At 34.6% G+C, this 12121-nt stretch overlaps 1 protein-coding gene across 2 annotated transcripts; it reads right to left on the bottom strand.

Moving 5' to 3' along the window:
- Positions 1 to 2608: 2608 nt before the first annotated feature.
- Positions 2609 to 10826, bottom strand: LOC127497042 (uncharacterized). Of its 2 annotated transcripts, XM_051865133.1 has the most exons (9): positions 10665 to 10826; positions 9560 to 9648; positions 6600 to 6929; positions 6194 to 6505; positions 4493 to 4561; positions 4202 to 4366; positions 3644 to 3691; positions 3495 to 3551; positions 2609 to 3172 (listed from the first exon to the last, which is right to left on the bottom strand). In XM_051865133.1, exons 3-9 carry the CDS (start codon positions 6862 to 6864, stop codon positions 3111 to 3113), a joined length of 978 nt encoding a protein of 325 aa, XP_051721093.1. In that variant the 5' UTR covers positions 6865 to 6929; positions 9560 to 9648; positions 10665 to 10826; the 3' UTR covers positions 2609 to 3110. The 2 variants fall into 2 exon arrangements, with proteins under 2 accessions (XP_051721093.1, XP_051721092.1); XM_051865132.1 differs by lacking the exons at positions 9560 to 9648; positions 10665 to 10826 and adding an exon at positions 7696 to 7877.
- Between the last annotated feature and the right edge of the window lie 1295 nt (positions 10827 to 12121).

Here is a 12121-nt window from a genome sequence, read left to right on the forward strand (position 1 = left end):
TCGCCATCTCTGCGTTTGCTTCTCCTCAGCCCGCGGGAACATTGTCATGTTGGCGTGTTTCACCTGAGCGATACTATCTCATTCCACTATCCCGAGGTTACGGAAAATTAAGCAATGTGATTCGACAGAATATGTCTACTTCAGAGTGATAGCTGGAAAAGGACTGGCCATAAGTTATAAAAAAAATCCTATTAAAAGCAAAAGAAAAGATGGAGGACGTCAAGAAGTGTGACTGCATAAACTACTCAAGGTCACATCAATTTCACATTGAATTTTAAATTAGCTGTAGCCTAAACTTATTAGGTTACCTGTAAAGCTTGTCTCATAATAATAATAAGTAAGAATAAGAATAATAAAAAGTAAGAAAAATGTATGTATTTTTATTTTCTCAATTTAAATCTCCATTGGAAAAAAATAATAATTTAACATACATAATGTACAGCAGCCTACTCAATCAATTAGTGAACTAAATTAAATAAATATAATGAACAATTAAATATTTTGAATAGTTAAAATATATAATATAGAGCAAGGAAGAGTCAAACTCAAGTGAGGTAATCAGACTCATGAGTAATAGGCCTAATAGTCAACATTCACCTCAATCCCATCTCAAAGTCCTATAATTTGATGTGTCACTCTGTAATTATTGGATGCACACTGAAAGTACATATTTAACAAGTTTGCATCATTGTGGTCCAGACCAGACACTGTATTAAACTGTAGTTTGATAAGCAGTTTCAAATAGCCCATACAACATAAGGAATAGCTTCAGCCATATGCTGGAACACCAAATAACTAGAAAATTCAAAAGTCTCTATTTGTATCCCTGTCTTTATATGTCTCTGTCATTCTTTAAGTCTGTTAAATTGTGTATTGCAATAAAAACATTATAATAAATGAGCTAATGCAGAAAAAAGAAGAAAATCCAAGAGTTATTCTACAAAATGTGTATATAAAATTGCACCACAACCCTGTTATCATGTTTTCTCTTAGCGGCAATGAATTAAAAACTTTGTCATATGACATTGTCATTGAAGTTTTCAAGGACACGCTTTATCACTTGTCATCACTGTTACCTTGATTTTGTATAGTAAACAACTCATATAAACAATTGATAACTAAAGTAGATTTTATAGAAATATAATCAATAATAAATATAATATATATAATCAATTATATAATGTAATAATTAAATTATAGCAAGCACCTTGTAGTTGCAAAACATTTGAGCACAAAACTTGTAATAATATCAAATTGAAATTTAAAAAAACGTCAAACCTGTTACATCTCTTAAGGAAGCCTATAAATATGTCTAGAAAAGTCACTCACGGCTACCAAAGCTTTTTGTCCCAGCTACGCAACTGACACTTTGACACGTTGAGATCGTAAAACTAATCCATATGATTTGAGCGGTTTAGTCCAAATCTTCTGAAGAGACTCGACCGCTTTATATGATGAACAGTTTGAATTTAAGCTCTTATTCACATATAAACATTCATCAACTCACATCAGTTGTGGCAAACAGAAGCTCAAGCGTGTTTGCTTGATGTGTGAGAACCAGTGAGGTTCATTCTCGTGTGTTACGCAGCATGTTTGAGCTTCCGCAAGAGGTTTGTTCTCGCGCGTCAGGCAAGTTCGGTTGAGCTTCTATGTTTGCTGATCGATGTTTATATGTGAATAACAGCCTAAATTAAATCTGTTCATCATATAAAGGCGATCGAATCTCTTCAGAAAATTTGGACTAAACCACTCAATTCATATGGATTAGTTTTATGATCTCTTTATGAACATTTTGAAGCATCAAAGTGTCAGTCGTGTAGCTGTCTATGGAGGGACAGAAATCTCTCAGATTTCATCAAAAAGTTTTTCATTTGTGTTCCGAAGATGAACGAAAATCTTATGAGTTTGGAACAAGGCGGAGTAATTAATGACAGAATTTTCATTTTTTGATGAACTAACCCTTTAAGTCCATTTATAGCCGTTCCAATTGTGTGAATATTATGTCTAAATGTGGCAAGATCTTCTGTTTTTGAAGATCTTCACGGTTTTAATTGTATTTAAATTGAAATTGCTTTATTTGTTAAATGATACATAGAAAAAGCATTTTCATAATACTAAGTCATTCATGAAAATCTGGCAGAGGCATGACACACAAACCTGACCCTTCCTTAAAAATAGTTTCAGCAATGTGTAAATAGCAATAGTGTGACAGTTGATATTATGCAATAATTTCCATGTACTGGGATGGATCAGTGATACTATACACTGTGTGTGTGTGTGCGTGTGTGTGCGTGCTTGTGTGTAGGGTGTGGATTTGACTCCTCTTTGTAAAATACAAAAAGGTTCATAATTTAATGGAGAGCTTTTGTATGGTGTATAAAATAAGTTATAATCTGTTTATTATTATTATTATTATTATTATTATTATTTCTGGTAGTATACCAAAAGATGGTTTTAGTTGGTTTCACTTGAATGTGATGATGAAATCTTAATGTGCAACCTGTCCAGATTTCTTAAGAAAAGTAATTAAACTAATACAATATAACGTGACACTGATGCATAACATGTAAAACCACAATAATTTTTTCACAAGAAACAAACCCAGCCCTTGTGTGTTAATTCTCAAATGTATTTAATGTATCTAATGAATTTACCTTCCACTCTTCACATTATAAACAGTGGTTATGATGAGACTTCAACTCTCTAATTCTTGCATCAGATCAGTTATCAAATCATCAGTCTGTATCATGCTATGACTGTCCTCTCAAAACAAATCTCAGAGTCACAGGCAGTCTGGTGGTATGATAAAAAATGGCTAATAGTTGTTTTGACAATCTTTAAGTTGCTTTTGAAAGAACTGAGGATTTCAAAAGTCATGACAACATAATTCTTTCACATTAGAGTATTAAAAAACAATAAAATCATAATAGCATTACAGGGAGCCTTGTGAGTGTCACCCAGAACTATTTGTGTATGACAGATTTTCTCCTTTATTATAATTAGTGACAAATGCCATATAAGCACTAATTTAGGAATTACTCAAAGACTTTCATGTAAAAAAAACAAAACAAAACAAAAAAAAACAATAACAATTATTCATTTCACAATGTTCACTTTTCATAAATGTCATCTGGTTTACATGCAGAAGCTTCTTCTGTTTGTTCAGCACCAACTGTTGGGAGATAAAGTTCAAAAATTTATTTTGACACCACTTGCCGTTATTGAAGAAGAATTTGTTTGAATCATGTTTACATTTGCAAATTGTAAACCTGATGTTTAATTTCATCCATTCAAAAAGATCATGCTTTTAGTGTAGCATGAAATGCAATGTAGTCCAACCCAGTTTGATGTTATCTCAGCTGATGTGTTATCCCAGCTTAACTGTTAACTTTTTTCATTTGACACTTTTTTCATATACAGTTAATTAATTATATATAAATATTATATTACATAAATATATTATTAAATTATATAAATACTTTGTGGTAACTTACAGGTGGTCATGGTTCCTGTGCTTTGTTCCACTAAAGAATACACTGGGACATCCAATCCTAACAGAAAAAAAAGAAAAAAAAGAAGAAATACTGTCATCGGTTACATTTTTTATACGTCTTTTAAACATTTTACAAAGAATGCCACTTACCTTCTGCAATGTGGGAATAATATACAGAAAACTGGCAGTTTAGTGTTGCTACAAGAGACAAAAAGAGGTACTTCTGATCAAGTTCTACCATCATACTATAGCATAAAAGTTACAGTAATTTAGAAGGCATTTCTTTCCAACATGAAGACAACATACAGGCTGCATTTCTCTTCTCATTGCAACACAACCTCATCAATTGTATAAACATGCTCAGAAGAGCTAAAATCACCTAAATCCTTATAAATTTAGCATTTAACTTTCCCTTACTGACATACTACTATCATATCTTACAAATGCAGAAAGAACATCTACCTTTAAAATCACTAATTTGAAGAAAAATATTTGGGGGTTTGCAGTGTAGCTGATCCTGGTTTCTGTTTGAATAACTGGTCAGTCAGTCAAGGATAAATATATAACAGGAAGTATAATATACACATACGAACTATGTTCTGATGACAATAATAGTCATCACTTTCTTTCTCCCTTTCAATAAGCCATTGCTATGACAGTGACAATTCAACAGTGGTAAACATTTCAGGACCTCAGTTGTAGACCTACATTGCCTGTTGATTTTGCTCCTTCGTTTTTTGAAATGAATCACACAGATGATCAGTGATATGAGGACACACAGAGACACTATTGTGGTCATCACTACTGTCAGATTAGTTGTCACTGCTGCACTCAGGTCAGTTTTGCTTTCAGTCTGGACAACAGGAATGTCAGCTGAGTTTGGCACAAAAAAAGCATATTAAATATGAGTCCATTTAATATGGTTATTTTGATCAGATGCATGTACATGCACGCACACACACACACACACACACACACACACAGTATATTACGTCTTACCAGTGTGACAGGTATGACAAGTTGTGGAAAATGTATCCATTTTTTTTGTCGAATGAGAAGTCCCATAATCTATAAATAAAATTCAAACATTTTACGTTAAGAAATCAAAAAATTAGGGTTATATTTAACATTCCTTTTATAAACACAGCAGCTTAATAGTAATTATTTTTGGCTTTTCGGAGACTCAAACTAATGCATGTGATGCAGGCAAAAGTGTGTGTTTTATGTTACTAACATCTTCATAAGATATTTAGACAATAATACAAATGTTAACCCATTTCCAGGTCTTATACAAATTAGAGTGTCAGCCTGTCCATTAGTAGTGGGGATTTTTCAGTGACTCTCCAGTAGGTGGCGACAATCCAACCGTCTCCATTGACTTTGTATTGCGTGAGGCTGCCTCCTTGTCATTTCTGACTTATAACAAAAAACAGAACAATGTCTAAAAGCTGCTGTGTGACAAGGTGTACAGCAAACAAGCTAAAAAAAAAACCCAGAACCAAAAACCCAGAAGTTTTTATAAGCTGTCGACCCAAAAAACGAGAGTTTAAGGACTAAAAATGGATACAAGCGATTGAGACAGAGCGCGACATGTCATATTACTATGAGAACTACGCCCACTGGAGGGTAAAGTAATCAAGGACAGGAAATATAATATATAAAACTAACATTTGGATATTTGACTTAACAGTGACAAAATGTTTACTACACACGTAGGCTTACTGAGGCATACTGAGTGTCAGGATCCCAAAATCTACCCATTCTTCCTGCTGATGCTTTACGTCTTATTGCCGGTGTAAACTTTTGTCTCCTTAAAGGCTGGCTTTTACGGCTCGGTAGCTTATAAAAACTTAGTTCTGGGTTTTTAGCTTGTTTGCTTTACACTTTGTCACACAGCAGCTTTAAGGCATTGTTCTGTTTTTTGTTATAAGTAAGAAATGACAAGGAGGCAGCCTCATGCAATACAAAGTCAATGGAGACGGTTGGATTGCGTGGCCTAAATGCGCTCTGTCTCTATCTGATTGTCCTCCGTGGTCATATGGGAAAGTGAATATTTACAAAGACAACATTAAAACTACAGTTACATTTACACCCTTCCAACAAAAGCAAGCAGCACGTGCCCAGCGCGTGACACTGTTTTCACGGTAACCAGATCGACATTGTAAACGGAATTCTACAAAACTGAAGTGAAAACACCAAATGATCATGCAATGGGATAAAATATCTTCTCTTCCCTGCAAACGATACCATGAAGAATGTGATTATTTAACCAAGTCAAAAACAAAAAAGTTAAGCAGGTATCCATATTCATTTCAGTATCGGCAGACGCAAAACACAATAAAAGGTGACAACTTTTAAAGTTAAGAAACGATATAAGGTATGTAAACGATAAAAGTTCATTGTGGTTTATCGGTTTGATAGATTTGAGCAACCATAAACGATGCAAAACATAGGAATTTTGAGTTTGTGATAGGATTTTTTCACTGGTGGAGCAAAATTATACCACCTGGCCATTTTGTAATTACAATTTAAGTTAGTAAAATCTAAATTAACTTGTTTATTGATCTGTCATGTAAAAGCAATATCACAGTCATGCCATTTATATATTAGCTCGACGGTAATATTCAGAACAGCAGCACTCTTGCCCATGTGATATTGATTAATTAGATTAAATTATAAAATATTGGATTAAAAACACACCTTTCATCACCAGCTTCACCTCATAGCAGGTTGTTTCATTCACTTTGCACCGATACCATGATCCATCAGTGTTTACTGCATCCCTTATTAGCAGAGATCCATTCCCTTGTATTCTCACTCTCTCATACAGAGGCTTCACGACTCTCTCTGTGCTGTTTAAGGGCTTGTGTGGAGGACGATATTGGGTTATTTCTGTTGATTGGTGACCAGTAATGATTTTCCAAGTAGGTATGTTTTGCAGTGAATGTTCAGAGCATGGCAGCAACACTGAAGAATTTGCTGTTGCATGAACAGAGTTCAAAATTTTACACTCTGAAACCAGAGAAACACATTAGTATTCATATTATATATGTATATGGCTTTCCAATGAGGATTATTAGCTTGATTGAAAAATTTGCATTCTTACTTATGACACTCAGGTTAAATTGAGTAACTTTAAGGCAGTCCAAACCATTGTAGACCTGACAGTCATAAAGGCCATCATCAGATAAACTGATGTCTTTCAAGTAAACTGTAACATTTCCAGCAACATTTCTCACAGACCATCTCTGATGCTCTGACGCTAGAGAAGTGTCTGAACAGATTAGGATGTCTTTAACTGGGTTGGTCCTGCGTAGTTTTACTGTTAGAGACTCCAGCTCGTGGGTGGTGGTAAGGCAAGAAAAAGACATATTGTCACCCTGAACATAGTTTATGTCCAACTGATAATCTTGCTTGCAGGGTCTTTCTGTCTGAGCTAAAGGGGAATTAAAAAGAGAAATGAAACATCCTGAGAGAACCGATACATGGAAAGACAGGAAACTACCGCAGGGTTTACAATAAAAATTTTCTGAAATTATTCTTTTGGTTGCTAGTGTATAAAAATTCATAAATCAACTTAGTAACACTTTACAATACTGATCCATTTGTTAAAATTAGTTAACTATGTTAGTTAACATGAACCAGCAATTAAAAAAATCCTTCTAAAGCATTTATTAATATTAAATCATTTACTAATACATTATTAAAATCAAAAGTTGTATCTGTTAATATTACTTAATGGACCTGTGCTAACAGTGAACAGATGTATTTTTATGAACTCATGAACAAAGATAAATAAATCCTGCAACAAATGTAAAGCACATTGTTAATGTCATAATGCATAACGTTAATGTATGGAGCCTTATTGTAAAGCGTTACCATTGAGTTTTATATCAATTTTATATAAATGTATTGTTAGGGTAAGTCTTTGCACACCAAACAATTTTTATTAAAACAAAGACTGTACTCAGTAAAACACTTTCTTGCTTTACAATTTTAGCTAGAACAGAAGCCATTTGTTAGCACAACAAATAAGAATTGTTAGTTTCCAAATAAGTAACCTTTATATAGCCTATGAATGACACTGATCATATGCATGTTACACCCATGCTGCCTTTACACACCCAAAGCACATTGATATTATGCATATATCTTGTTTCTGTGTTGGTTAAAAGAATTTGACTTCATATAATGACACTTACCTTTGCAATCTAATAAAGCTGATATTAGAAGATAAAGAAGCTGAAAATATGAAAGCCGAAAACTCCCCATCATATACAGATGCTCACTGCAACTCAGCTGAACTCTATTTGAGCAAAGGCCACATCACTTCACTTTTGCACTCTTGCAAAGTTGCTTTCAGTAGCTCTACATTTAATGAGGAAGTAAATATGATCTAATGTGCTCATATAGAGGCAGTTAGATTCTATCTGTGATGGGGGGGGTTTCAGCTGTCACATTTGCAACCTTTAAATCTTTTAATAGCAGTTGTATTAGAAAGCTGCTATTAGAAGATTTAGAAGTTGGAAATGTGAAGACTGAAAATAAAAACTCCTTCGCATCGACAGTTCACTGCAGAATGACTGAATAACAGCACAAGCCACAAGAGCTTTTACATTCACACGGTTAATTTCGAAATGTTAAAGTAGGTCATTCGTTTTTTGATGTAGCTAATATAGAAATCAGAAAATGAAAAAAAAAAAAACGGCACCTTTTTCGTTTTTCATTTTTTTCAAACAAAATGAAAAACAAGAATTGGGCTTGATTTTTCATTTTTCGTTCAGGGGTAGAAAATGAATAAACAACTTAAATATTTGATGTCTACATGTTGGCTGGAATAGAGTACCTCAGGGATGATGTGTTTTTGTAGGCAAAACCCGGAAGCGAGTTAGCATTTTAGGACTTCCGGTTCCGAAGTCAATGGGTTTTTGCTAAATCTCCTGAAATAAGGTCTGTGGTTAACAAAGCCTCTAAATATTTTCAAGTTTTGATCAATGACATAAAACACACCAGTTATAACCCGCTTGTGATTTTTTAAACGTTTATTGTGTCTTAAAAACGGCGGTTGCTAACAAATTGCTAAAAGGGACTACTTCCTTTGGCGGGGACTTTAGACGTCATCATGACAAACAGGACATTTGGACAGCACTTCTCATGAAAAAGTGGATAAGTATTCATACACAGCGCAGATCATAATCAGCGAACATGTTTTTAAATAAAGTTGTTTTCTAAATAAAGTTTGAGGAAGCTTAGTGGTGGTGATGTTGATCGGTGACCATGGTGTGCCGTAGTCCATTTATAGCCTACTGTTAGCTTTTTATATCTGATGACTTTATTTAGGCTTCAAAATGTATAAATGTTGTGTTAACTTGTAAAGATTATCTTGATAGACAAAACGTGTAAGTGTCATAACCCTTTGTTAAACACAGAGCTTATTTTTTGTGATTTTCCAAAAGTCTATGGGAAAAATGTATAGGCTTTCGATCGAGGGAACCCGTGCGGCCTACAAAAACACATCATCCCTGAGGTACTCTATGAAACACCCCTTTCTGCTGATTGGTCAACCAAACATTAAACCGTGCCGTCATCAGTTCTTCTGCAGTTCAGCGCAGCAGAATAATAGTCCTCCGCTGCTATGGATTTTTAACGCATTTATTGCAGCTACATTTAATCTCTTTCTTATCAAACAGCCAGACTAACGAATGGCTTGTCACATACCATACCGAGGCAGAGCCTAGACAAGGCTTTCTTCTGTGTGTCCATAAATTCGGCAAGCTACGCGTGTTTATCTCAGAAATATTATTATTATACTAGTTTATCTCAGAAATAATAATTTACTTCGCACCTGCACTCACAACTACCTAATAGCCAACACCAGGCACTTTGCCTGTTTTTGCCTGTTTAACATAATCTGTGTGGCAATGCCGCGTGACTCACTGGACAGCAGAGATATAGTGAAGCCCAGACCAGTGTCAATTAAGGTCATAAGTCACAGAAGTTATAACTTTTGTTTTAGGCAATACGGTCTGTGGATCTGCCTGAAGTGTACATATTGAGTAGACTCACTCTTTCTGTCAAAATCAAGGGGTCGAGGGTCTGTCCAAATAAACTTCCTTCTCCCACTTGATGAAGTTGAATGCACATCAAAATGGCCTCTCTAGGGAAAGTCCTTAGGGAAAAGTGCAGTTAAACGCAGCCGTGGTGTGTACAGATAAAGTTGTAATGGAGTATTTGGGTTTTGTATCTGTTTGGGTGGGTTATACATGTGTTTAGTTTCCTGTGTTACGAAATGGTACGGAAGTTGGCAAAGGTTTTGTCACTTGCAGTGTGAACACACACACACACACACACACACACAGGTTTGTTTTACTATCAAAGTGAGGACATTCCATAGGCTTAATGGTTTTTATACTGTAAAAACTGTAGGCTACATTCTATGCCCTTACACTACCCCTACCCCTAAACCTACCCATCACAGAAAACATTCTGCATTTTTTATTAAACATTGTTTAGTATGTTTTTAAAGCTATTTTAAATATGAGGACTCATGAAACGTCCTCATATTTCATGTTTACATCATAATACCAGTGTAATACCCATGTCATTATACAAATTTGTGTCCTCATAAATCACAAAAACACGCACACAAATCATAGACATGATTCGAAAAGGTTAAATGGTTCATTATTCATTATGTTATACACCTGTGGATTGTTTTTGTTGATTGGTTTGTCTGGTCTATTTAATCCCTGTGTTTCTTTCAGTTATTGGTCAGTTTTTTTCGCGTTTTACGTGGTTGTTCTGTTCGTGTTTCTAGTTTCAGAGTTCTTTTGTCAATAAAACTTAAATTGCTGCATATATCTCCTTTATTTGCAACCTGGTGTGACATTTACCAAATCGCATTTGTTTTCAAAGTCTGAAAGTAGGAAATGTGATTTGTACCAAATGTCAGAGACGTGCAATTGACTGCACGGAGCGTTCTTTAGAACTTCCGTATTAATATAAGCCAGCTGGAAACTTCCGGTGAGATGTCACTTGCTGGTGTGTTGAGCATCAGTAGTGTAATACTTAAGTCTATAATCAGAATATAGTCACTTAAATAGTCAGGCATAGCATTAATTTAGTTATTCAAACGTAAGACGACATAAAAAAGAAATAAATAAAGACGTACCTCAGTGTTCCTCCTTGGCTAAATTCAATTCGACCATCAGTTTTCACATTTTCGTGTGAAAAAAAGCGTCAAAAATTAAATATTTATTGTGCACTTTAGTTAGATTCATTGAATAAAAGGTGTGTTTTAACAAGTGTGCCGAATTCATTGATCTTGCGCTGCACTGACTGACAGCTGCTGTGATTAAAAAGGTTTCCCTTTTACACAATGCTCGCTTTCTGTGTAATTCATTCAAAAGAAAATGTATTGTTTTTCATGAGATTTTGTGAGTACTTCATACTTCACATTGTCAAAATGTATTTTGAAACCTAATGATTTTATAGGCTAATGTTTAATATTTAGTCAAAAACGAAACTAAGTAAAAAACTATTAGAGGAAATGGCTGATATTTGCACAAATAAATGTTACTCTGCCGCCACCTGCTGGTTATAGTAGTAGTCTTTTTTATTTTTAAATAAGTGTTTTCTATCAAATGTTGAATTTCCTACATTTTGAAACGTTCGGTTTTACAATGGGGACAATCTCAGAAGGATGAACAAGTAATGTTTGTGGTCATCACATTAAAAATAACATTTGAAGTGCTGGAAAAAATAATGCGTGTGCGTGTCTAATTACAGACACAGCATTTCTTAAACGGTCCCAATAGCTTCGTCTTTATTGCAATCAATAAAACTGGTTTATTGGCAAATTAGGGAAATGTGATAACTGCATTAAAATATGAATACAACATTAAAAAGTCAACCACTGGTGGTACAGCGAGTACAGAATGAACAGCTAACAGTTCACTAGAAATGCCCAAGCTGGCTTAACGACAACCAGGGAGTAACCGTGCGTCAATTGTGCACACATTTCAAATTACTAAATAAATCAGCTAGGCTACTTGAGTTTGTTACAATGAATATACTATTTAATAGTGCAAATAATTTAGATGAATAACAAAGCCACACCTGAAACAGTGAAAATGTCAGGTGCCTCAAAGAGACAAGCTGTTGCCACATTTTATTGACAGAAAAGAGTTTAACCCCAGACTGTAATTGGGGTTAATGTGGTGCAGCAGCTCAAGGGTGGAAACCAGATGATTGGAGCTTCAGTATCAATTATTTATTTTAGAGTAGGATTGAAGTTACTCTGTGTCCAGGAATGAAATGTCAATCCTTTACCTTGTATGCATTTAATCAACGGGCAGCCCTTATTCACATCCCATTCCACAGATAAGATTCCTTTCTTTAATTAATATTATTATTAATGTTAAAACTATCTAACTATCCAAGCTCAATAAATATTGTTTTTATTGAGGAACAACAGAAGAATAACTCACCCCACTTCAAAAATTCATCCAAATGAGGTGCGTAGACCAAAACTCCAATCGGGAAAAAGATTCAGGTTGTGGCACTGAGAATTTATTTATTAGGAAAATGTCACAAAGTGACCGAAATGTTTGCCATTTTTCATTACAG

This window comes from Ctenopharyngodon idella, chromosome 16, assembly GCF_019924925.1.
Source record: "Ctenopharyngodon idella isolate HZGC_01 chromosome 16, HZGC01, whole genome shotgun sequence".
Taxonomy (NCBI): Eukaryota; Metazoa; Chordata; class Actinopteri; order Cypriniformes; family Xenocyprididae; genus Ctenopharyngodon; species Ctenopharyngodon idella.

Coding starts and splice junctions, on each gene's coding strand:
- LOC127497042 (XM_051865132.1), bottom strand. CDS start 7,768: ATGATGGGGAGTTTTCGGCTTTCATATTTTCAGCTTCTTTATCTTCTA. Junction 3,692..4,201: donor GAGCAAAATCAACAGGCAAT/GTAGGTCTACAA, acceptor TGTCTCTTGTAG/CAACACTAAACTGCCAGTTT. Junction 3,552..3,643: donor TTATTCCCACATTGCAGAAG/GTAAGTGGCATT, acceptor TTTTTCTGTTAG/GATTGGATGTCCCAGTGTAT.